This window comes from Labeo rohita, chromosome 13 (genome assembly GCF_022985175.1).
Source record: "Labeo rohita strain BAU-BD-2019 chromosome 13, IGBB_LRoh.1.0, whole genome shotgun sequence".
NCBI classification, from domain to species: Eukaryota; Metazoa; Chordata; class Actinopteri; order Cypriniformes; family Cyprinidae; genus Labeo; species Labeo rohita.
The window spans coordinates 24,461,224-24,488,454 of NC_066881.1; the positions used below are offsets into that span (position 1 = coordinate 24,461,224).

A 27,231-nucleotide genomic window follows, 5' to 3' on the forward strand; every position below is an offset into this window, starting at 1 on the left:
TATTATTATTACTGGGCACAAGACAAATGCATTGGAGTTTGTACCTTTTCCTGGGTCACAAAGCTTGGACTTGTGCTGTCCATTGAATCATAAGAGAAATCATATGGGAAAGACTTGACACTCTCGCCACACGATTCTCCACTCATGCAGTGGAAGTTGTCCTAAAAACCATAAAACACATCAACAAACTGACTGGCAACTAGTGTCAATAAAGGATGATATTTTGCTAAACTATACTATACTAACTATACTGTACTATAAGTATAGTATGCTAAACTGTAACTTGATAGGACTAGTGTGAAATCTAAAATATTTAACATTTTAGACAGGTATAAAAATAAAGGATAAAGATTTAAAGATTTTTTTGCGCAAGCACTGGTTAATTTCTGACTTTGCCAGTTACTAATGCACATAAGCAAAAATCTATTAAATATGAACTGAATGGCACACCTTCATGTTGAGGACAGAGGTTTTATGTCCATCTACTTGTATAATGACTTTGGCTGAAAGGTCCTTCTCCCTGAAAGAGAGAGAGAGGGGGTAAGAACTGCATAATAACCATTTTTCAATCAGTAGGAAAAAAAGATCTTGTATAAAGTAAAATAATTATAGCGAGAGCTTCTTGCTAATTGTATAATCACAATTATTTTTCACGTTGCGCCAAATTGCTATTAAAGCCTTTAGGAAGCAGAGCAGCGTTTATAATGCTATTTAATAAATAAAGTACGTCATTTAAGCCACTAGTTGCTAGTTATGTTGATTTTGAGCGGTCGGACTAACCTTTGGCTCAGCGGACGGACCCGCACAGCAACGCGCACAGACGCCATGGGTCATCAGTGACGGGACTTCACCTGCTTCCCTTAACGTTACATGTTTTATACATCATATCTACAATGTATGCACTTCCATAAACACCTGTACGCGCTGACAGCTAAAGTACCTGCTCTAATGTTCCAAAATGTGTTTTACCAACTCATTTCTCCATTTAAACGTGTTTATCTACCAGAGATAAGAAAATAAACTCTAAGCGAATCTATGCGTTGTTGGCAAGTTTTAGGTGAAGGTTTAACTCATGAATATTAATCACGATGACATTGTTTGGTAACCAATGACAAAGGCTTTCTTTATGAATATGAACTGTTACGGCGCTCAAAGTCCAATGATTGGCTCATGAATATTGTCACGCAGTTTGAAAACCAATCATTGGCGCAGGATTGGCTCATTATAATATTAAAAGACTTCACAGCAGGGGTACGTGGCGTGCGGTGCATAACATGGTTGTAATAATTTTAATGACTTTGAATGTCTATGTTAAAACAGTTTTGGGCACAAGAATAAAATTTATAATCATTAAAAAAACCACATGTGACTTAATACCTGTTTACCTGCTTTTACCTGAGCCTAAATCAGCTCTTGAGATAACAGAGTGCAATCTTCCGGAGACATAGCATTTTGATCATTAAAAAAAAGTATATTCATTAACCTGTAACAGTTCAGTTAGGGTTAAATATTTATATATGCATATGTCTTACATATACTGAAATTTATTAGCTTTTCTTTTTGAACCATTTTTCATTACTTTCTGCAGTTTGATGGATTTTACCAGATGATGTTCATGTCCTGTAGATGGCAGTCTTTCTCCGGTTATAAGAAGACACACTTTCATGCACCAGCAAACATCTAATATACTCTGGCTAATTTCCTTTACTGTTTATTATATTACTATAATATCTCTCATGCAGCATTGTAAAATGTACACAGTTTGCTAAATCAAAAAAAAAAAAAAAAAAAAAAAAAAAACCTGGCCTGGTGTAACTTTATAATTCTATTACTATTTTAGGCAATGTGAAGTGATACTAAAAGGTGGAGTTAAATAATGAAATACAACAAAAAAAAAAACCAAAAAAAACAAGTAAAAGACAACATGACAACTGCAATTTCCTCTCTGCCGACTACACTTATGTCATCACTGCTACAGGACCATCTATTCCACTGTCACACACTTTGGCATCAATTCTTCACTTCATAGATATAAATCTTAATGTTTATGAAAGTTCACTTACAGCAAATAATTATCATGGCTTATTTTGATGGCTGAAGAATCAATAAAAATAGCTTTTCTGAGGGCAGTTCTCCAGATATTATCTATTTTAATCATTTTTAATCTGTTTGTCACAGTGTTGAGGAGCTGTAGTCATATAGATTGTGGGTTTGTAGTATGTTTGGCAGTAAGCCAATGAAGTTTTGTATTCGCAACACATCAACTCATGTCACAATGACAAAGGCCTTGTGGTTTGAGGGACAAGAGCATGTTGGGGATGTTTTGTTCATCCATAGATCTTTCCTCGAGCGATTATTTTGTTCTACTTTCTTCTTCAATCACCACAGAAGAACAAAAGGGAAGGAAGTTGTCAGTCACTGATCACATGGTGCACAGATTCTCCTTCTGCCTAGTGTCAGACGAAGCAGATCCTCTATTTTTCCCATCACATCACACTCCTTCATATCGCAGCTGAAAGTGTTTCCTCACACCCACTAAAGAAAAGCTTCAGACTATAAATTAGAGTCTGCTACTTTAGCAAGACAGAATTAAACACACACACACACACACACACACACACACACACACACAAAACTCATCAAGAGACAGGCCCATCAAGTGAATTCATGGAGCACAGGACTGTTGTTATTGATGGGTTCTGTCCCAAACAAGGCTCAAGAATACATTCCTGATGGTCGGAGGACCAGAGGTCCTGAGAATAGTCACAGATTGGATCTATTCTGGTTGTGTATGAGGAATATTTAAACATTTCAAGCTGGATGAAAAGAGTTTGGAGACTGACATAAAGTCTGTACTAATTAAGTAGTCTGTAGAGTTAACAACTGGAGACTTGAGACGGTTCAACGTCTGATTCTTAAAACAAAGAAAGTGTTTTTACACAGGTTCCTATGTACTGCCATACAGTTGTCTCAGCTGAAAATGTACAGTTGAAGTCAAAAGTTTACATACATCTTGCAGAATCTGCAAAATGTTAATTATTTTATCAAAATAAGAGAGATCATACAAAATGCATGTTATTTTTTATTTAGTACTGACCTGAATAGGATATTTCACATAAAAGATATTTACATATAGTATAGAAGAGAAAAATAGTTTATAATTCATAAAAAATTACTCTGTTCAAAAGTTTACATACACTTCTTAATACTATGTTGTTACCTCAATGATCCACAGCTGTGTTTTCATGACTCCATTGTTTGTCCTGAACAGTTAAACTGCCCGCTGTTCCTCAGAAAAATCCTTCAGGTCCCACAAATTCTGTGTTTTTTCAGCATTTTTGTGCATTTGAACACTCCAACAATGATTGTATGATTTTGAGATCCATCTGTTCACAGTGAGGACAACTGAGGGACTCATATGCAACTATTACAGAAGGTTCAAACACTCACTGATGCTCCAGAAGGAAAAGCCATGCATAAAAAAAACAGGGGGTGAAAACTTTTGCATTTGAAGATCAGAGTAAATTTCACTTATTTTGTCTTCTGGGAAACATATAAGTATCTTCTGTAGCTTCTAAAGGGCAGTACTAAATAAAAAAAAAAAGTTGTTGAGGCAAAATAAGAAAAATGTACACATCTTCATTCTGTTCGAAAGTTTTAACCCCCCGGCTCTTAATGCATCATTTTCCTTCTGAAGCATCAGCGAAGGTTTGAACCTTCTGTAATAGTTGCATATGAGTCCCTCAGTTGTCCTCAGTGTGAAAGGATAAATCTTATAATCCATCTGCAAAGTGTATGTAAACTTTTGACTTCAACTGTATAACCTGACACTGAACAACAGAACGTTCAGAATGTGAAATATTTCTAAGAAGAAAACCTTTATAGACTGAACCAACTGTATAAAGTTATGTTGTTATTTTAAAATTTTACACATGGTGCGATTGCTACTTGAATCTATTATACCTAACAAGACACAGCATCTCAGCTCTATCAATGGAAGCCATGAAAAAGCAAACAAAGAAAACAATAAAAATAACTCAACCTTAATCATGGTAAAAAGGGATTCAGCTATTACTTCTTTACTGTATGAAGTTCTGCCAGAACAAACGAGCTTTGTACCATCAACTCACTTACATCAAGAAACTTAAAGCAGCTCATATTTTTTTCTTCTTTTTCTTTTTTTGATCTTGTAGTTTTGATAGCAAGAGGCAAACGCTGCCGTTCCATAAGTTGAACATAATGTTTCTGTCTCCAGCCTTATATACACTACTGCACTAATTGAACTGTGGTGTGAATGTTAGCCAACTTAAATATCATTAAGAGAGCAGATGATTAAAGGAAAGTACTTGTTGGCTGGCAAATGTACAACCATCTGGCTGCAATACTTTGATGAAAACATAGAAAACATTCCCTTTATTAAGAGAATGTTAAAATACATGCTTCTGATTGTCCATCTTGTCCATTACTTGCACTGTCACAACAGTTTTGAAAGTTTTTGGTAGCCAGTAAGCAGATATCAAACATCAGAGAGTAGTGAAATTAAGTGCTATCACTTCCATTGTTTCCAGATGTGAAGGTCAACTGCAACCAGTTTTAAAAATGTAGAAATGAGTAGAAATGTTAACACAGCTACTCACGAAATAAATAAATATGTGGAAATTAAATAGTGATTTGGGTCGACATTAGTTTAGAATTTTAGTTGTATATATCATTCCTAAGCTTCCACTAAGAAAAACAACAGTCCATTACAGTGTATAAAACAAAAGGCCTAGTAAAAAAAAATCAACAAGATGACTAATGTCATTTTCATTACAGTCAATAACTGAGACACAGTAAGGACAAAGTATTTAAACCAACCCAACCTCATGAGAACATGTAACTCTTTTGTGAGGTGGACATTTTGTATGAATTTGGATGGAAATGTAAAATTCTTAGAAGTGAAAAGTATGTGGGAAGGTCCATTCATAAACTTAACCCTCAGTGTTGTTGATTTACACTACATTGTGGCATTTTAGATGGCAACAGCATAACATCATATGCTGTTAGGTATGTTTTAAAGCTGGTTTGAGCTGGTTTAAGCTGGTCTTTAGTTGGACCAGTTTATAACCAAGCTCAGAACCAGCTTAAACCATCTCAAACCAGCTACCATGCTTCAAAACATACCTATATGCATTTTTTTCAACAGGGAAAGCATAGTCATACTTTAAGTCAGTAAAACTGCAATATTTTAGACTGTTTCTGAAAGCCTTGTCATAGAAACGTAGAGCTGAATGGCAAACAAGTCTATAACATTGACATATTATGGATAATCATCCGAGCAAAAACAATTATCTCAGTGTCAAATAAATGCCATATCGCAGAACAAAAACACAGCTAGAATGAAATCCATCACAATACACTGTAGAAAGAAATAATAGGGACAGCATAAGGAAGGCATTTGTTTTAGCTCTGACAGGCCAGAGGTTTGTATCTCAAAAAGGTGTATAATGTATCACAGAATTAGTTTTATGATTAAATCTGAACTGAAAGATGGTAAATGTCTAGATGATAGATTCATTTGTTAAAAATAAAACAATCATGCAGTCAATCATCTCTGTCTCTCTCTCTAGCAGACTCTTTCTTTGAAATACATGGCAACAACTATTTAAATAGTGTATTTGTTGATTCGGGCATGTCAGAAGATAAGTAATGACAGTACCAAACAGTACCAAAGTGATTAATGTAACTGATTTTTTCCTCTTTGATTTCAGTTTTGCAATCCACACTTTGAGACTCACTCTAGCCGCAATGCATAAATCGTGGTTTTTAATGTATCTAATTTATGAAAGGCTTTTTAATATGAAACCCCATGAGTCTTGTGGATGCTGCGCTTCTGCTGTCTCTCCAAAGAGCACCAAAGGGAGTACAAAGCTATAACCTTGAAGCTGGCATTTTCTAAAAAAAAAGGTCTGATTTTCAAACAGTGGAGTCATCTGTACTTGACTTCAGTCGGAGGACATGTTTATGTAAGCTTATAGTCCCAAGAGGAGTGTTTTCAATTCCACTGCCAATGCTGGTTTACTTGACATGGCAGCAAGACCATCTGTTTGGTATAAATAACACCAAACTGTGCTCATAAATCCTCACATATCAGATATGTAGACATCCATGTTATCTGCTAATCTTTCCTGTCTTCTGTTGATCTGTCTTTATGTTTTGACTTGAAACTAGACAAATAGATTGAATACATTTACTTGCAGATTTTACGGACATAATTTCTATCCATCTATTAACACCATGTTTACCATTAAAAGAATAGGTAAGATTTCTGTTTTTTGAGATGTATATTTCATCTGAAAGCTGAATAAATAAGGTTTACATTGATGTATGGTTTGTTTAGGATTTGACAGTATTTGGTCAAGATACAACTATTTGAAAATCTGGAATCTGAAAAATCTAAATATTGAGAAAATTGCCTTTATGATGTCCAAATGAAGTTCTTAGCAATGCATATTACTAATCAAAAATTAAGTTTTGATATATTTATGGTAGAAAATTTACAAAATATCTTCATGGAACATGATCTTTACTTAATCCTAATGATCCTTATTTACCTCTCTCTCTCTCCTTCAGCCTGCTCCCTTTATCAGGGGTCGCCACAGCGTAGTGATCCTCACAGCTGATTTGGCACGTTTTATGGCGGATGTGCTTCCTGCAATGATCCTTATTTACCTAAATCCTAATTATTTTTGGAAAATAGTTTTTGACCCATACTATGTATTGCTGGCTTTTGCTACAAATATACCCATGCAACTTATAACTGGTTTTGCGTTCCAGGGTCACATATTAAGATCATAATGAACACTCAAAATACAGTGTCGATAATACTGAAAGGCAGTTTAAGCACCAATTTAGATGTTTGAGATAGTTAACTGATTAAACATACTGTCAAATTAATGCAAAGGAATAACATATCTTTATCAAACCTATTTATCCTGTAAAGGTGGGCAAGGCTATTTGTAAATTTTTTGGGTCTGGCTTCCGGTTTCATCTGCGTCTTGATATTTTTAGCTGCACAAACCAGTTTGTGTTGCTGCTTTATATTGCAAATCTGTTTTTCTGTGTCTTACCATATTATTTTATTGTATTATCTTAATTATGAACACACTGGTTTATAGTGCACACAGTTTTACTGTTTACTGCACGTTGTTATTCTTCCCCTTGCCACTAATAAACCGTAACCCTGGTGAAAAAACCAGCATATGCTGGTAGGTATGTTTTGATGCTGGAATGCTGGTTAGGTAGGTTTTGATGCTGGTTTAAGATGGTCCTTTGCTGGTTTATGCTGGTGCTGGTCCTTAGCTGGTTTAAGCTGGTCCTTTGCTGGTTTTTGCTGATCATGTTGCTGGTCAAGGACCAGCATGAACCAGCAAAGGACCAGCATAAACCAGCAAAGGACCAGCTTAAACCAGCATCAAAACCTACCTAACCAGCATCAAAACATACCTACCAGCATATGCTGTTTTTTTCACCAGGGAAGTCTCGCCCGTAAGCTTACTTACTGAATAAGGTGGATATTTTAATCTTCGTAATGTAATGTATGTTCTGATATTATGGAGATTATACAATATACTGAACTATATCCCTGTCAACAATTCAATTTGTTTATTTATTATGCTATACTGTTTTGTATTTTATACACTGTTGTACATGTATTTTTATACTCAAATTAATTAATATTATTTTAAGTAACGCTTATATGAAAAAATAGTCAAATAATCTAAATTAGCTTTGTTCTCTTTGTAAAAACTCGTTTCCTTTTTCCTTTTTTTAAATATATGATAAACGCAGTGCATGGCTCTGCCGCTGGGGGCCGCTAATGCAGTCACACGGTCACATGTGACACTGAACCAGGAAGTGTTTTGGTGTGACGCGAGCACATGCGCCGCTTATCATCACAGCACATCACAATCATGCAACAGACACAAAACTACACTCATAATTTTGTGCAATCTGTATGTGTGTGTTATCAGTCGAGATGCTGAACCGCGCGTATGACTGTGGAGATATGCGCTCTTCTTCCGTCTGCACCTGAAGTCTTCACGCGAGTGAGTTTTGCAAGCTTTATTCTTTCATCTGTTTGGTAAAACTGAAATTGTCATTAGTTAATGGGTATAGAAAAAGAGCATTAAGGGAATCTAATACGAGTTTGTGAGCAAGCAATTGGTTAGTTATGTTCCTGGAAGTATGTTTCTGTTCTGGGTATTACTTTTCAAAGTCTTGAGATGAAGCAAGAGATGGATTGAAATGCATCTGTCATTGTTGTAATTGTCAAAACGTGTATGTCATTATTACTAGCTTGAGTTAGATGGAATATAATTGCTTTTATAAATGAGCTGAATTCTGAAGATATAATAGTTCACTCTCTTTAAGTTGCATTTTGAATGTATGATTACTCAAGCTCTTTCTTTCTTTGCTTTCAGGACTTGGAGAAGTGTTTTGGAGTTATGAGTGAATGATGGGTCAAAATGCAAGCTACACTGAATACGGGTCATGGAAAATCTAGAAAACTCGACAGATTGCAAGGAGACTGTGTCTCCACTAAACAATTCAGGGTCTATACTGAACAGCACAGTCTCCCATCATGACGGCAAAGCTATGGGGTTTGTGCTGGTGCATGCAGGTGAATTTGTGTTTCTTTGGAAATTATGTAAAAACAGTACATTTTTGCATAAGCTTGTATTCTGGCACAGTCTTATCTGTTACATGTTGAATGTGTAATGGTTCTTATTTAGGCTTGTCGAGCAATTCCAGTTTCCTCAAAAGAACAGGTCATTGAAAAAAGAAAAAAAAAAACGTAATTGATTATTTACTTTTATGTCATTCCAAACTCAACAAAAGGACAGATATGCATAACACTTCACATAATGGCCACATCTGTCAAGCATTAGATAGGACCAAAAACATTGTATATGTGACCCTGGACCACAAAACCAGTCTTAAGTCGCTGGGTTTTATTTGTAGCAGTAGCCAAAAATACACTGAATGGGTCAAAATTATTGATTTTTCTTTTATGGCAAAAATTGTTAGGAAATTAAGTACAGATCGTGTTCCTTTAAGATATTTTGTAAAATTCCTACTGTAAATGGATGAAAACTTAATTTTTGATTAGTAATATACATTGTTAAGAACATTATTTGAAGAACTTTAAAGGTTGATTTTTTTTTGCACCCTCAGATTCCTGATTTTTAAATAGTTGTATCTCGGCCAGATATTGTCCTATCCTAACAAACTATACATCAATGAAAAGCATATGATGTATAAATCCCAATTTTGAAAAAATGACCCTTACGACTGGTTTTGTGATCCAGGGTCACATATGTGCAATAAAAGAAGTCTGTATGACTTGTGCACTGTATTCCACGTCTTTTGAAGACATACACTGCAAGCTATGTTTTTTAAAGAAGTCTCTTCAGCTTACCTGAATTTATCCAATGTACAGTGAAAGCAGTAAAATTTTAAAATATTTTTACTATTTAAAATACCTGCCTTCTATTTGAATAGTTTTTTTAAATGTAATTTATTCCTGTGATTTTCAAAAACTGAAGTTTTGGCATCTTTACTGCAGTCACATGATCCTTCAGTAATCATTCTGATGTTCTGCTGAATGTTTTTGCTGATCAAAAAACATTATTATTTAAACATATTAAACATTAGCTTTTTGAATGGTATAGTTTATAATGTTACAAAAGCTTTTTATTTCAGATAAATGCTGTTCTTTGGATCTTTCTATACATTAAAGAATCCTGAAAAAAATAATGTATTCAACTGTTTTAAATATTGATAAATAATAATAAAAAATGTTTCATGAACAGCAAATCAGCATGTTCTAATGATTTCTGAAGACTGGAGTAATTATGCTGAAAATTTAGCTTTGATCACAGGAATAAATTACATTTTAAAATATATTTAAATAGAAGGCGGTTGTTTTAAATAGTAAAAATATTTCACAATATTACTGCTTTTGTTATATTTCGGATCAAATAAATGCAGGCTTAAAAAACCTAAAAAATCAAACTGTTCAAAAACTTTTGACTGGTAGTAAGCCTAACGTGATAATTTAAGTTTTTATTCATTGGATTTTTTTTAAACCAGCATGCCACATTCAGTTAAAACTTACTTTAGAAACAGCGGCCTTTGACACTAATGACAGCAGTCCTGATGAATGAGATTTGAGAGTATTGAATATTACCCTTGAATACATGGTTTTAAATTTCGGCCTATCGCATAGCTTCTGAAAACTTGAAATATAAGTCTACATGTATGGACAATGTGTGTGGTACTTTTTCTAGTGTTTTGTACTTTCTACAGATTGACAGATGGTCACTATGAACTGTCATTGTATAGAAAAGAACAGAAAAATAACAAATGGGTTTGGAATGACATGAAGCTGTCCAAATAATGACACTAAACTTTTAATGTTTAAGGTGAAAATGAATAAATCACAAAGACTTTTCATATTATGAATTTTTTTTTGTAAGAAAGTAACATATAAAAATTATTTTGTAAGACAAGCAAAACTATAGACTGTTAACAGCTGAATAACCTCATTGTAAAAAACAACCTGAAATCATGTGTTTTATTTTTGATGATTTTTACCTCCTCAGGGGCAGGGTATCATTCAGAATCCAAAGCCAAGGAATACAAACATGTGTGCAAGAGAGCTTGCCAGAGAGTGAGTTGCATGTGATTCTTCATTCAAAACTTAAGATTCTTCTGCTGTGAACTGTAACCTTTTGATAGCTCTGCCAGAGGTCATGTCGACAAGACGTCAATTTACTGATATAATCAGGTTTTTATTCCCGGCTCAGTTTGCATGATTTTCTGATACGGGTTATGTAACCTTTTTTTTCTACACAAAGATGGATTTTTTTTTTTGCAGAATCTTACATTGCCAATATACCAAATTGTAATAGATGCTTGCAGCTAACAGTAATGCATAGGTTGGCAAGCTGCAATGCAGTGCTTTTCCCCGTCCAAAATGCCGTGTAAAGGATGAAAAGAAAGGATCAGGCTTGAGTAAAACACCTGTGCCAGGGAATTTGAGTTATGTGTTGATAACATGACACCAGCAGCGGCCCGAGCTGCTGCCCGGCTTAATATACCATTCCACGCTCTCTGCTTGAAGCTTGTCAAGTGGAAAACACTGCAGCTTTATTTTCTTTTTAAGCTCTTTGTATTGGATAATCACATTTTTATGTTTTGTATAGATCAGTGTAGTGTGATCTTTTCTGCATGAAGATCCTGAATCCTTAGTTAGAACAAAATACTCATTCAGTGCACATTGAGTTGGTTTTAGGCATTGGCAGATGTGGGATTTCTGTCATCATTTGTGATTTAATGTGTTTCAGGCTGTGGACAGGCTCAGAGCTGGAGGATTGGCGCTGGAGGCCGTGACAGCAGCTCTTATAGAGCTAGAGGTGATAGTGGATTACTAACAACAACACACCAACTCATTATGACTGAATAGACACTCTCAGGAAAAAATATGTGACCCTGGACCACAAAACTAGTCATAAGTATCACGGGTATATTTGTAGCCAAAAATACATTGTATGGGTCAAAATGATTTATTATTAAGATCTTGTTCCATGAAGATATTTTGTAGATTTCCTACCATAAATATATCAAAACTTAAATTTTGATATGCATTGCTAAGAACTTCATTTGGACAGCTTTAAAGGTGATTTTCTCAATATTTAGATATTTTTTTTTTTTTTTTTTTGCACCCTCAGATTCCAGATTTTCAAATAGTTGTATCTCAGCCAAATAAAAACAATCAGTGGAAAGTGTATTTATTCAGCTTTCAGATGATGTATAAATCAAATAAAAAAAATAGGTTTTGTGGTCCAAGGACACATATGAGATGGAGGTTAGTAAGTTCAATTCAGCATTAAAAATATTTTTAATATTTTAAATTAGCTGTTTATTTTTATATTTTCACTTTTAGCTTAATTTTAATACTTTTGATGTAATGTTTTATTATTTTCTGAATATTTCTGTGTGGCTTTATTTTCATTTATTTTCATTTTTTTATTTTCATTCTAGAAATTTAAGTTCTACACTACCAGTCAAAAGCTTTTGAACAGTAAAATTTTAATATCTTTTGAAGAATTCTCTTCTGCTCACCAAGCCTGCATTTATTTGATCCAAAATATTGGATAATTTCAGCATAATTACTCATTACTCCAGTCTTCAGTGTCTCATGATCCTTCAGAAATCATTCTAATATGCTGATTTGCTGTTCAAAAAACATTTTTATTATCAATATTGCAAAGTTGAGCTGCTTAATAATTTTTTTGGAAACTACATTTGAGTACATGTTTTTCAGGATTCTTTGATGAATACAAATATCTAAAGATTAATACTTTTATTTAGCAAGGATGCTTTAAATTGATCAAAAGTGATGGTAAAGAGAGTTACAATGTTACAAAAGATTTCTGTTTTGGATAAATGCTGTTCTTCTGAACTTTCTAATCATCAAAGAAACCTGAAAAAATTCTACTCAATTGTTTTCAACAGTAATAATAATAAAATGTTTTTTTAAGCAGCAAATCAGAATATTATAATGATTTCTGAAGGATCATGTGTCTAGAGTAATGATGCTAAAATTCAGCTTTTAAATCATAAATTATATTTTAAAATATATTCAAATATTTGAAATAGTAAAATTATTTCAAAATGTTATTGTTTTTGCTGCACTTTGGATCAAATAAATGGAGTATTGGTGAGCTGAAGAGACTTCTTTTAAAAACATTAAAAATCGTACTGATCAAAAACTTTTGACTGGTAATGTATTTCCGTTAGTTGTCAAAGCAACAAATTTAAGTTTTAAGTTTTTCATTTAATTGTGCATTTTATTTAAATTATAAAAACAGTTTTTTTATTTATATATTTTTTTTATTTAGTTAGCAATAATAACACTGACATCTAAAAGCATGCCAATTTTTCAGCTGAAGAAACATATTTACAAAAAACCTTTCATAGACACATAAATAAATGAATAAATCCATCAAACCATTTGAGTTGTAAGGTGTGAGGAACTTTATGCAATGAATGCCACTGTAAAGTCTATATCTCACAGTCTTGTTTTTATCTGTCTATGACAGACCTATGACATCTATGACAGACTACACAAAAAGTCTATAGATATTTCTACTAATTTTTTCAGTGTTTTTTGGCATTGAAATGTTATTAGTTCATGTGTCAGACCACTCAAACAGGGCAGTGTTTTGAAAGCACTACTACAGTGTTTAGACTCCTCAGGGACTTTAGCCTACGAATGACTTCTAGCTTATAGCTGTGTCTTCACATTAAGCTGGAATAGGAAAACATATTTCAACAAAAGCATTTTAGGGCAAAAATTTAAGACTGTTTTTCAATGTTTTGTTTATCTCTTGGAAGAACTCACAGAAATTTGTCTTTAAGGTTGATGCTTATTTACAGGACTCCCCGTTCACCAATGCGGGTACCGGTTCCAACCTGAATCTCTCGGGTGAGATTGAGTGTGATGCCAGCATCATGGATGGGAAGTCCTTAAACTATGGAGCTGTTGGAGCCTTGAGTGGTGAGTGCTGTTAGAATCACTGGCAAGGCTGGTTGGAGCTTTTTATCATGTGGTGAAGGTGCTTTCAAGCAAAACAAATAAAAGCCAACTTCTACCCTCCTCAACCTTTTATGGGAACATGGCTAAATGCAATTTGTGCTTGTTGCAAGAATGCAAGGCTAAAAGAAAACAGGTTTTTTAAGCTTTAGATGATAAATATACATGTACTAAATACATTTGTTATGCTTTTGGCCTTGATCTGTGGCATATTTGGTACTTTTTGACACAAACAGGATTGATTCTACGCTATCAGCTTGTTGCCATGTTTGTTAAAACAAGCAAAACTCAATTTAACATGCAATGTCTCGAAATATTCTGCTCGTCCACATAAAATATCAAGGAGGTTCATCTAGTTTCACATTGATATTAATGCAACATTTTGTTATAATGCTTTTTTGGTGCAGTGACCTCCAATGAACTGCATTATCCTTCAACAGACGCGTATGAGAAAGCCAAATGGTTTCTTTTACCATATTTAAAGCAGTCTTGAGTGAAAGTGATACTAATGCTGCTCTTTCTATCAGGAATCAAGAACCCGGTGCTGGTAGCCAGAAGACTATTAAGTGAAACTCAGAAGGGGAAGCTATCAGCTGGCAGGATCCCTCCCTGGTGAGCCGAGCTCTCTGATGTTGGCTTTTTGGCTATCAGCTTAGACATATAGACAGGCTGACATACTTTATTGATGCCTAAAGCAAGTAACATCAGCATATCAATTGCCGTATACACAGAATACATTATTTACATAAACGTACTGCAGCCAAACTGAACAAAAAAAAAAAGTGCATTACAAAACATTGTTTTCGTAGCTATAGGAAATAAGTGCCATTCATAGAATAAGACATTTTCTATCGATTAAGTGCCCCAAAAAAGTATTTACTCATGCTACATTTATTGACATCAAGGCTGTATTTAAAATAACTGTTTTCCTTTTTGGTATTTTAAAGTGTATTTTATTCATGGGATGGCAAAGCTTTTTAAGCAGCCATTACTCCAGTCTTTTTGTAGCAGTCTTTGTTGTCACTTTTGATCAATTCGATGCATCTTTGCTGGATACAATTATTCATTTCTTTTAAAGAAAGAAATTTTGTACATATTGGTAGTGTGTACAATATGTGTATACTGTTGGCAGGAAATATGCGAGAAGTTTCATACTGTGATGAAGTTTTTCTTTCATGTAAATCACATCTCTGCTTTGTCAGTTTTTTAGTGGGCAAAGGAGCAGAACAGTGGGCCATCAGCCATGGTATCCCAGCGTGCCCTACAGAGAAGATGACCACCAGTGAGTATTAGACCACCCAGAATCCTTTTTCAGCTGCTGCTGCATGCTTGACTGCAGCATATTTTTGTTAGATTTATGTGCATTAATAAAGATCATGACCCGTCTTTGGATATTGGTAAAAGAAATCCTATTATTTCACATTATTAGGGAAGACAGGAGATTATTACAAGATTCAAGATTTCTCTTTCAAGAAGCGCATTAGAGGCAGTTTTATAGTGAAATTAAAGGTCTTGTGTGAGCAACAGGATGCCCTCCAATCTTTAAGGCATGACTGGTGTTTTTTTTTTTTCCCTAGAATTGCATAATACAAACTCGCAATTCTGAGAAATGAGGGCAGAATTGCATGATATAAACTTTTGTCACAAATACAAGTTTGTATCCTTTTTTGTATCAATTGCGAGTTATAAAGTCCAATTCTGGTATTTTCTCAGAATTGCAAGTTTATATCTCTCAATTCTGACTTAATAACTCACAATTGCATGTTATAAAGTCAGAACTGTGAGAGATTAACTCGCAATTCTAAAAAAAAAAAAAAAACTGAACTGAATAATTAAGTCTTGCAGTTTTGACTTAGAATTGCGACTTTGTATCTCACAATTCAGTGAATTCACAATTCAGAGAAAAAAAGTCAGAACTGTGAGGTAAAGTCGCAGAAAATGTTTGCCTCTCCAAGTACCACCATAATGACCAACATTAAAATACAGTGGCATAACTAGGCCTAATTCAGCTACAGCTCTCAAAAATTAAGCAGTTTTATTTCTATTAAGAATATTCATTGTTGTCAGCCACTTTGTCACAAAATTGTAAATACAGAGTTTGAACATTAACACTGTGCTTACAAACAGGTAAATCAAAAGCTTAAATAATGATTAAATTAAAACGTGTTGTACCTAAAATTTAAAAATCATGTATTGTTTTTTAACATTAATTTATATTTAATTTAGTGATTTCTCTGCGTAACACTAGAGGGAGAACACTTTGAGAACCACTGATGTAGAATATTTTGTTTGTGTGACAAACAATTATGTTTTTTTCTGTTTTACAATCTCCAGCATTTATAATGGTTTATGTAATTGTATTAGTTAATTTTATGTATTACAATTCTGCATTTTATTCCGCCTAAAGTATAGCTCTATGTGTGATATCTGTTTTGGTTTTGTGTTCATTTTATTCTTGGAAATATAAAATTATAGTTTAAAAAGTCATATATCATTGTTGTAATTGTTCGGCACTGAAAAGCAATTATGTAATTTGAATGCAAAAATGTGATTTGTTTTATTTTATGATACGTCTCAATTAGCCACATGGTGATTCTTAAGTGCAGCCGATCGAAAACAAGACACTAATTGTCAGTGACAGTGACAATGCAGCATTTTATTGCAAGCACTTGTATTTCCTTCAGGGAATGAAAAACTAGTACTCATTGTCCTTTAACTGAATTCCCACAGGTTATTTACAGTTTTTATTGAAATAAACTAGATGAGGGATATCTTGAAAGTTTTCTATGTTAAGGCTTTCACCAAAACCGTTGCCTTTTATCCCAGTTGTAAGTCTTGACAGTGGCACATAATAATTTCATTGAATAATGATTGGCAAGAAGGCATGCGATCTCATCTGCTGGAGTATTTTTAAACCATTGACTCAGTGTTATTTTTACCAGCCCTAATTGCATTCCATTAAATTCAGCGAAATGACTTAATTGTGCCCATTTCATTGATTCATTTTCTTTGATTAAGAGATTTTCACAGGAGTGGAATGCAGCGTTTAGTAAACAATGGCCTCTATGCTTTAATAGAGGGCCCCATGCCGACTCCCAGTGTGTGTCAGACAGAGATAGAGTGTGTGTTGTTAGTGTTGGAAATGATCTGATGCCAAAACCATGACCTCACTCCAACACATGTCCCATTATTTAGGGAGACTTTGAGGATTTCAACCACATTTCCACCAACAGACTGATTTATTATGTGAATAAAGGCTCCCCCGACAAACACACACCCTTGCTGCACTATGTTATCATGAAGAATAATACTAATAATCAAAGCAATAAGGCTACAGAAGCAAAACAGTTGTCAGCATTTAGTGGGTCCTGGCACACACACACACAGTTTTTCAGATAGGCAGTTGAGTAATATCTGTTATTGACTGTCACACCTTTTTTCGACACTTTTCAGAGTTCAGTTTGTCAGGCTACAAGAGGAACAAGAGGAAGATGGAGCTGGCGGAGCAGGTTGAGACGAAGAGGAAAAGACAATCGTGTGGACATGTGAGTGAATCTCTTCGTATTTGATGTTTAATATACAGTTGTGTTGAGAGGACCAATGAGATTTCAGTATGGGCAGGGCTATCAGAAATAGAAACCAAGCTTCCGTCAAAATGTGCTGACCTTTGTCAGGTCAAGGTTCAGACTTGATGTTAAGAGTTTTATTTTAACATTCAGGATATGCTGTTGATTTTTGGCATAGGCGTTTACCCGGATTAAAAAAAAGACAACTAAATATGCAAGTTTCTCCCATAAATGTTCCATGATCTATAGGTTTCCACCCTCCTATTCAGTTCAACACATTTAATTAGGTCTAAACACAGTGCAGCAGAGGCATTTGCTCTGACATTATTACTCGACTGATAACAGGATCTGCATCTGCTCAGTCCTTTAATTCAAAACCACCACATATACCCAGAGGAGGAAACCCGTCGGGTAATGACGACCTTGAAGGGGGCGTGGAGACCTCAATTACTCACAATCACAGGAAACACACATACGTATACTTACTGCACTGCTGACATGGCACTGCACATGAGGAATTTGACTTGGGTGACACAGTTCTTTGACGCTCTGTTGTAGCCTCTTGTCTCTTGACCTGAGTTCAGCAGGTGGGCATAAAAAGATCTTTTTTAGGCATTTACTTTGGGGCAGTTTCAAAGACATAATTTAGTTTATGGGCAAAGTGTTATTTTAGTATCACTGAGATACAAAGATATATCTCAATGATACTAAAATAATAGTATTATCATTTTTTTTTTTTATCATAAGTTTTTGTAATATACCCAAAAATGAAAATTCTGTCATTAATTACTCACCCTCATGTTGTTCCAAACCCATAAGACCTTAGTTCATATTTGGAACACAAATGAAGATATTTTTGATGAAATCCAAGAGCTCTCTGACCCTCCAAGACAGCAATGCAACTGACATGTTCAAGGCCCAGAAAAGTAGTAAATGCTTGTCGAAGACTGACAAGAAACAGAAGGAATGGTTGAATAAAGTCCTTATTTTAGTTTTCTTTGCACACAAAAAGCATTCTCGTAGATTCATAACATTACAGTTGACTAATGTCACTGATGTCACATTGACTATTTTAATGATGTCCTTACTACCCTAATTGGTCTTGAAGATGTCAGTTGCGTTGCTGTTTATGCAGGGTCAGAACGCTCTTGGATTTTATTAGAAATACCTTAATTTGTGTTCTGAAGATAAACAAAAGTCTTATGGGTTTGGATCCTTTAATGTTTATTTTAATGATTATTTAAATAGCTGTAAGTTTAGTTTCAGCTTTAGTTAAAGGGATAGTTCACCCAAAAATAAAAATTCTGTCATTTGCTCACCCTCAAGTTGGTACAACAAACCTGTATGAGTTTCTTTCTAGTGTGGAACATAAGAGAAGATATTTTTAAGAATGTTCACGTTGCTGTTAACCTTGACTTCCAGTACTGTGAAAGCCAGTGGATACCAGCATCTGTCTGGGTACTAACATTCTTTAAAATATCTTGTTTTGTGTTCACCAGAAGAAAGAAATTCCTGCAGCTTTGGAGCAACTTGATGATGATAGAATTTTCTTTTTTGGGTGAACTACAGTTGCATATGAAAGTTTGGGAACCCCTTGCAGAATCTGTGAAAATGTGAATAATTTTAACAAAATAAGAGATAAAACAAAATGCATGTTATTTCTTATTTAGTACTGTCCTGAGTGAAATATTTTATATAAAAGATGTTTATGTATAGTCCACAAGACAAAAAATAGCTGAGATTATTAAAATAACCCCCTTCAAAAGTTTGGGAACCTTTGGTTCTTAATACTGTGTGTGATCTACCACTGTTTTTTTGTTTTGTGATGGTTGTTCATGAGTCCCTTGTTTGTTCTGAACAGTTAAACTGAGCACTGTTCTTCAGAAAAATCCTCCAAGTCCTGCAGATTCTTTAGTTTTCCAGCATCTTTTGCATATTTGAACCCTTTCCAGCAGTGACTGTATGATTTTGAGATGCATCTTTTAACACTGAGGACAACTGAGGGACTTAATCACAACCATTAAAAAAAAGTTTAAACATTCACTGATGCTTCAGAAGGAAACACAATGCATAAAAAGCCAGGGGTGAAAACTTTTGAACAGGATGAAGTTGTCCACATTTTTTCTTATTTTGTTGAAATATCTTTTTTTTTTCCATTTAGTACTGCCCTTCGGAAGCAAGACATTTGCATATTTCCTGGAAGACAAATTTGGTACAATTTACCTTGATCTTCAAATTAAAAAAGTTTTCATCCCCTGGCTCTTAATGCATCGTGTTTCCTTCTGGAGCATCAGTGAATGTTTGAACCTTTTTTAGTAGTTGTGTTTGAGTCCTTCAGTTGTCCTCAGTGAGATATCTTACCCAGCATTCTCCAAGGGGTTCCCAAGTTTTGCATACAACTGTATCTCTTTAAGTACAATAACCCTGCATGGACCACATATATCTTATTTTAAAGAATCTAAAAAACACAAGTTTTGGTAATTGAGTGCTCATGAATGTTACAGGAGTTTTAAGACAATCGTTGATGCGATATGAGACCATTGTGCTTCAGCACCACCTCCACCCTCCTGCGCCCACATCTTGAAGTTATTCCACCGAATTATTTCCTGTAATGTGCTTGAACATGTTAGCATCTCTCCTACTTTTTTGGTAGATTTTCAAGGAAGCGATTTGACAGGTACACATGGAATGCAGGTGTTGAGGGAAAATGGGTTCCAGCGCAGATCCATCCGTGATGTGACGCTTGTGTGGTCCCTGTGAGAAAGCAAAGCGGGGGTCACTCGTGGGTCATTAGTTGCAAATTACAGTGTCTGAAAATGTGGGCGAAAATGTTATTCGACAGGAAAGACAAATACGTCGCGGTCTAACTTGGTTTGGTATATGTGGTATTCATGTTCAGTGTTCGGACCTCGTACGGTTTGTTTTAAAGATAGCATTGTGATTGCTGTTGGCTCTGTCTGCATGAATAATCTGTGCCTCTGGGATGCCACATGGTCTTTCTTCCTTCAGTTCAGTTCACTAAAGACTTTTCTCCAAAGCTGTGCATTAAATGGTCATTAAGATAACAACACATCCCCCAGTCTCCTCTCAAGTGGCCTGTGGTTTGTTTGATTTTATAAGTGCCATATTTATTGTTTTACTGGGGATGAAATGCATTTGTATTGCATGGATAGCCTGGGGTCTTGGGGTTCTCGCTAATTTTTAACGCATTTAAAGTGCTTTGCACAACTAAGATGTCATTTCTGTAATGTGTGTGGGTGCACTCGTGCTTTTTAATAATATGACTTTAGCACTGAAGGTTTCCCACAGTTCTTGGGAATATTAGGGAATCATTGTGCTTTATATTATGGTCTTTCCTGAGGTTTTAGAGTGGTGTTTAGATTTATAGAAGTTCACACGATGAGGGCTTTCGAGGAGAAAAGTAATTACTAGATTTGCAAGGTTCATGGCAAGGTTTGTGTCTTAGAATAGTTTTGCAAAAACCACAAATGGCCAGGCATAAAGTTGGGGTGAAAGGCAAGGTATTTAAAAAACATTTGGGGGTTAACTAAATCTATTCAGGGCATATGCCCCGGAAACCCAGCCCTAGTGCCGCCCATGTTTTTCGGGCTTGGAATGTCATGGAATGAGTTTAGTGTCTTAAATCTTAATATCTACTGTAAATACTAAGTATTGTTAAAAATCAGCAGTGTATTATAATTATATTTGTTTAAAAAATTGGTACCTGACGTAGACAGGAAAATCTGTCAGAAAAGTTTCCATAAAATGAAGAAAAAAAGTCCAATAATTATGAGCAACCGGGAATTCATTGGTCAAAAAGTATGGAAACCCTGACAATTTTTTGTTCTACAGAAAAAAAATGATTGATTGGAAACATTTAAACTTTTCTCAAGGCAGTTGAAGATTTGTACCAACTTGCTTTCATGACAAAGCAGAATCATTTTTTAAGACATAAAGGTTATATAAACAATTACCCATAAAGGAGAGGAAAATTGATGCTCCCCTTTGGAAAGGTCTGTGAGCAGATGTTGTACTGGAGTTGATTTTGTCAGATTTATCGCTGATGGTGAGATCAATAATAATAACATTCTGTTTTTGCCCGTTCGCTAATAATTTATAAAGTTATTGTGCGTAATAATCAGCCGAGGTTTGAAGATCCGTGTCCCAGGAATGACACTCTGTTCATGGGAAGATGGAATAATAAATTATAAGTCATCCTGTCCCCTTCCGCAGTTTCTCAGGAGCGGCCAATTTGTCAAAGAGCTCTACGAGTCTTTCAGTCCACATCAGCGCTCTTTCCAAAGTACACAGCAATCAGCAAATGAAAACAGTCCTTTAAACATGACCACTTTACTCATTATAAATGAGAGCACGAGGATCATTTTTCAGATGCTGATATGTAATTGGACTTTATTTGCTCAAGTTAGATAGCGACATGTATTACAGTTCCCAGGTTTGTCAGAAAGTTCAAGTTTGGTTATGGTAGCCAGCTGGGTCTGAAAGCCAATTTCATAGACAAGAAAAAACATCGCAAGAGGAGCAATGTTCAATGTGTTTCAGTGTAGTATTATTCTGGGTTTTGGAAATGTGCCTTTTTTGCTGTTGCCAGTAACCACAACCTCTTTGTTCTTCTTTTTTGGCCCATGGTTTAGCATGAAGATACATTGACACTTACATTTATTTTTGATTTCACTTTGTTAAATGAACTCAGGATGTTAGACAGAAAAGCGCTGGTTAATTTCTGTGTGTACGATAGGAAATTCTAATTGAGTTGCAATTTTGTGTGCAGGAGAATGATTTTGGCTGCTTGGAGCCTGTGGGAGACATCATGGTGGAAGGTGAGGAGAATAACTCGGCCTGTCTGGACACGGTTGGTGCGGTCGTGGTGGATCGGGACGGGAATGTGGCGGCTGCGGTTTCCAGCGGAGGTCTGGCAATGAAGCACCCGGGTCGAGTGGGACAGGTGACCTTTGATTTGTGCCTACGTCTGATCATATTCTATTTAATCATGTTATACATTAAAAAAAATAGCATGTCAGTAATACAGTGATTTGAATTTTTTTTTTTAATAATAATAATTAAGGAGATAGTTCACCCAGAAATGGATATTAACCTATGATTTACTCCCCCCTCAGCCTATCTTAGGTGTATATGACTTTCTTCTTTCAGACAAATACAATTGAAGTTATATTAAAAAATGTCCTGCCTCTTCCAAGCTTTATCATTTTAGTGAATGGGTGTTGATATTTTGAAGTCTAATAAAGTGCATCCATCCATCATAAAAGTGCTTCTCACAGCTGTGGGGGTTTAATGAAGGCCTATTTTTCACCAGAGCTTACGCTATGCCTACATCCTACATCGTCTGTTATAACACCGCTTTTTCATGAATGCGTGTATGGCAATTAGCAGAAGCTAGATTTTACGGTTTATGAATTTAAATATTGATATTTTTCTTACCCAAAAAAGCTTTGATTCAGTTCAGAAGGTCTTTATTAACCCCCCGGAGCCATGTTAGATGTTTTTATGATAGATGGATGCACTTTATTTGACTTCTTTTGGACTAATGAATATCAACAGCCGTTCACTGCCATTATAAAGCTTGGAAGAGCCAGCACATTTATTAATATAACTCAGATTGTATTTATCTGAAAGAAAAAAGTAATGTACACCTAGGATGGCTTGAGGGTGAGTAAAACATGCAGTAATTTTAATTTCTGGGTTATCTTTTTTAATATGATTAATATTGCTATAATATTACAATATTAATTATCATTAATAATGTTCATAGGAACACTTTATTTATGGCATACTTTGAGCTCTTTATTTATACCCTTAACCCAGAAATGAAAATTACTGCATGTTTTACTCACCCTCAAGCCATCCTAGATGTATTTGTCCTAGGTGAATTTTTAGAATTAAGGCCTATTCGCAATGAGCAAAAAATTTTAGCACGGACGTTTGGGGCCGGTATAATTTTTACTTTTTGAGAGATGTCTTATGCTCATTTATTTGAATTTCCTCTTAACTGTTATTTTCATTTATATGAAATCTTAGTAAATATTAATAATTAGTCACGTAAAATGCATAAATGTGAAATATTATTACAATGTAGAACAACTTTTATATTCTGATATGCTGATTTTGTGCTCAAGAAACATTTCTTATTATTATCAATGTTAAAAACAGTTGTGCTGCTTAATATTTTTATGGAATTTAATACCATAGTAAATCTTTTTGGGATTATTTCATAAACAGGAAGTTCAAAAGAACTGCATTTATTTAAAATAGTATTTATTTTATTTATTTATTTTTTGTAACCATGGAAAGTCTTTACTGCCACTTTAGATCAATTTAATGCATCTTTGCTGAATAAAAGTATTGAAAAAAATACTCTAAACTTTTAAACAGTATTTTATGCTGCAAACATTTGCAGTAATAAGTAATACATGCTTTATAGACAGGTTAGATGCATAATTGTAAATGATTTTATCTGTAACTTCAGATATACAGATATTCTTAACATTTTTCTTCAAATGTTTCTGTGTCTCAGGCTGCTCACTACGGTTGTGGCTGCTGGGCTGAAAACGCCCGTGACGTCAGCCTTTACTCTACAGCTGTGAGTACCTCAGGTATCAAAAACACCAGAGTCATATTAGTGTGACATTACTGTATATTTACTTCTTTTTGACAGGTTTTGAGGTTCAGTCAGCCATTAAAGGGATAGTTCACCCAAAAATGAAAAGCCTGTTATTAATTACTCATTCCAAACAAGTAAGACCTTCATTCTTCTTCGGAACACAAATGAAGATATTTTTGATGAAATCCAAGAGCTTTTTGACCCTGCATAGACAGCAACGCAACTGCCACGTTCTAGGTCCAGAAAGGTAGTAAGGACATCAGAGGTTCAACCGTAATTGTATGAAGCTGCGAGAATACTTTCTGTGCGCAAAGAAAACTAAAACAATGACTTTATGCAACAATTTCTTCTCTTCCGTGTCAGTCTTTGACACATGTTCTCAAGAGTACCATAATGAATTAATTTCTGTTCTGAAGATAAACTAAGGTCTTATGTGTTTGGAACTACATGAAGGGTGAGTGATTAATGACAGAATTTTTTATTTTTGAGTGAAAAATCTCTTTAAAAAGTCATTGTTTAGGAAATATGTGCAGATACACAGTCCTGAAGAAAATACCAAGTTTGTAGCTTGAACCTTTGACATTACTATCCTTTCTTTGGCCTTAATGTAGATGTCAATCCTTTCCTCCAACATCTTAATGCCATTAGCCAGTTGCTTAGTAGGGACATACTTCAAGAGCAAAAAAAATGGAGATTTTTCAGCTTTATTTGGGAGTCCTGCTGTGAGCAAGGCCCAAAGCCGTGCTCTTCATGTTTTAAACTAATGCTTTCTGTCACATGAATAAAACGAGATTTTTCTCTTATATTCTCTGTGCCCAAGTCAATAGGCCACAGACTTGATTTACATCTCCATACAACACATACAAGCACGCATGTCCATTGTGCCCATAGAGGATGTCTGGATTTCTTAAAGCAGTCATGATAAAAGACAGATTTTTATTCATGACTAGACATGGAAGAGGACGAGATGATTGTGTTTGAATAGATGCTATAGGAGGTATTCTCTCCAGGCCAAGATTAAAGAAAAGATGAAATCTGTGTTTGGGTTTATACGTCACATCACAACACGTCACTTCTTTTGATGTGCGTACAGTACATGCTTTGTGGATATGAGTATCCTTTTAGCAACTAATGGCAAGATTCGGTCAGACATGCTTTAGCTTTTTTGCTACTTGGGCAGGATTAAATGTCAAGTGTGTTGATTTATTTAAAAATATTAAATTAAAAAATTAAATTAGCATAAATGTATTGTATGTAATGAGTTAACTAATTTATTCCATCTCCCCTATTTGGTCCAGTAAATTTGCACTTACTTTGTTAACCACCATGACATGGTACAAGAACTTTTTTCAGCATAACTGCACCTGTAACTTTATTATAATATTTCACAAGGCACGACGTTGCTTTTAACAACCAGACACCTTGTAAAAAAGCTCTGCTTGGCTTTGAATTGTCAAACTGTAGCCTCTGTTAATATGCTTCCCTGTGCCACGATCACTTCCAAAGAGTGTTACACGATGATGAAGGCCATATTTCTTTTCTTTTCCTTCATCCTTTGTCCTGCGGCACCCTTGTGTGAAAGCACCTTTGGCCTGGCCTGAGCCCTGCAGTGAACGCACACCTGGCCCATTGAAGAGAGACTGGGATTCATTCAGGCTTGGCATCTTGCACAGGGGTGCAGCATGTATGACTTCCTTGGGTTAAAAAAAAAAAAAAAAAAGTTGGCGGCGGGGTTGGTCACATGCTTTTTAAGAGAAGCGTAGTGGCTTGGGTTTTTTTATGAAAGCCTGTTTCCACAACTAAATTAATTGTGACTTTTTATCTCACAGTTCTTTTTTTTTCTCGCAATTGTGAGTTAACATCTGACTTGTGACTAACTTCTGACTTTTTTTTGTAAGTCAGAGTTGCGCAAATTTTTTTTTTTTTTTTTTTTTTTTTTTGCAATTCCAAGTTTGTATCTTACAATTTTGGCTTTTTTTTCCCTCACAGTTCTTTTTTTCTTTCTCGCAGTTGCAAGTTATAAAGTCCACTTTTCAGGGGGAAGTTCTCAGAATTGGGAGCTTTTGATTTTTTTTTACTCAGAATTGTGAGACTGTTACATTTCTGACTTTATGAAATCACAATTGTGGGTTTATATCTAGCAATTCTGACTTTGTAACTTACAATTGCGAGTTTATATCATAATTTTGACTTCATTTCTCAGAATAGCAACTTTGTCTTACTATTTTTGCATTTATTTGAACTGCATTTTTTTAAACTGTCACTTTTAATACATTTTGTGCAAAGTATTGATTGGAGAAAAGACAAAAAAAAAAAAAAACTTGACCCCTGACTTTTAAACAATATTGTATGTTGCAAACATTTGCAAAAGTAAGTGCTTTATAAATGGGTTAGAATCATAATCATAAAATGTTTTTATTTATAACTACAGCTGATATTCTTATTTACCATATTTTTCTTTAAATGTTTATTCTGACTTTTTTTCTCATAATTGTAATATAAACTCGAAATTGTGAGTTAAAATGTCAGAATTTTGAGATATGAACTTGCAATTCTGAGAAATGAAATCAAAATTGTGAGACATAATCTTGCAATTGCGAAAAATAAAGTCAGAATTGCACTTTTTTTTGCAATTGCAAGTTTGTATCTCACAATTCTGACTTTTTTTTTTTTTCTCCCAAGTCTTTTTTTCTCCGAATTGTGAGATATAAACTCGCAACTGCAAGTTGTAAAGTCCAGTTTTCAGGGAAAAAAAGACTGTTCTCCGAATTGCATGTTATAAAGTCATAACTGTAAGATGTAAACTTGCAATTCTGAGAAAAACTCACAAGTGCGAGATATAAACTCGAAATTCTGAGAAAAAAATTTTGTGAGTTCATATCTCACATTTCTGACTTTATAAACACACAGTTGTGCAATTCTGTGAAGAAAAAAAATATTTGTAAGATAAAAATTACCTTTTTTTTTTTTTTTTTATTCACTGCCTGAAACTGGCTTCCTTAGTTTTTATGTTACCATGGTATCTTTAGTAAAAAAATTATCTATTTATTTTGCATAACATACATTTTTGGGACTAATTAAGCATGCCCTACCCACAAACCCACATATTTTTATTGTTTTGTATTTTGCATATTGCAATTATCCATTTATCATCACTATAATAACATAAAAACAAATTAATATTTTTAAAATAAAGATTATTTTATTTTATGACATGAGATTTCAGGGGGATATTTTTTTGTCATCTTAACACATCTTAATCGTCAAATCTTAAATGGTCCTAAAACAGGCTCTTTTAATGCAGTAAGCAATTTCTCATGTTTTTCTTGATTTTTTTTTTTTTTTTTTTTTTTTTTTTTTTTTTTTTTAAATGGAAAATATTACCC

At 34.6% G+C, this 27,231-nt stretch overlaps 2 protein-coding genes across 7 annotated transcripts in view; one reads left to right on the forward strand and one right to left on the reverse strand.

The window, feature by feature from the left end:
* The window catches only part of kif16bb (kinesin family member 16Bb), a 58,257-nt gene extending 57,205 nt beyond the window's left edge, over nucleotides 1-1,052 (reverse strand). For all 5 annotated transcript variants that reach the window (XM_051126600.1, XM_051126599.1, XM_051126597.1 and 2 more), the window contains exons 1-3: nucleotides 781-1,052; nucleotides 451-520; nucleotides 45-161 (exon numbers count right to left, since the gene is read on the reverse strand). In XM_051126600.1, coding sequence (XP_050982557.1) covers nucleotides 45-161; nucleotides 451-520; nucleotides 781-827 — 234 coding nt within the window. In that variant the 5' untranslated portion in view covers nucleotides 828-1,052. The remainder of the gene's footprint in view (nucleotides 1-44; nucleotides 162-450; nucleotides 521-780) is intronic.
* A 6,831-nt stretch (nucleotides 1,053-7,883) lies between these two features.
* The window catches only part of tasp1 (taspase, threonine aspartase, 1), a 36,325-nt gene continuing 16,977 nt past the window's right edge, over nucleotides 7,884-27,231 (forward strand). For both annotated transcript variants that reach the window (XM_051126437.1, XM_051126436.1), the window contains exons 1-10: nucleotides 7,884-8,087; nucleotides 8,463-8,662; nucleotides 10,647-10,714; nucleotides 11,391-11,459; nucleotides 13,486-13,606; nucleotides 14,170-14,254; nucleotides 14,845-14,924; nucleotides 17,096-17,187; nucleotides 21,998-22,171; nucleotides 23,759-23,837. In XM_051126437.1, the coding sequence (XP_050982394.1) occupies nucleotides 8,533-8,662; nucleotides 10,647-10,714; nucleotides 11,391-11,459; nucleotides 13,486-13,606; nucleotides 14,170-14,254; nucleotides 14,845-14,924; nucleotides 17,096-17,187; nucleotides 21,998-22,171; nucleotides 23,759-23,837 (898 nt within the window). In that variant the 5' untranslated portion in view covers nucleotides 7,884-8,087; nucleotides 8,463-8,532. The remainder of the gene's footprint in view (nucleotides 8,088-8,462; nucleotides 8,663-10,646; nucleotides 10,715-11,390; nucleotides 11,460-13,485; nucleotides 13,607-14,169; nucleotides 14,255-14,844; nucleotides 14,925-17,095; nucleotides 17,188-21,997; nucleotides 22,172-23,758; nucleotides 23,838-27,231) is intronic.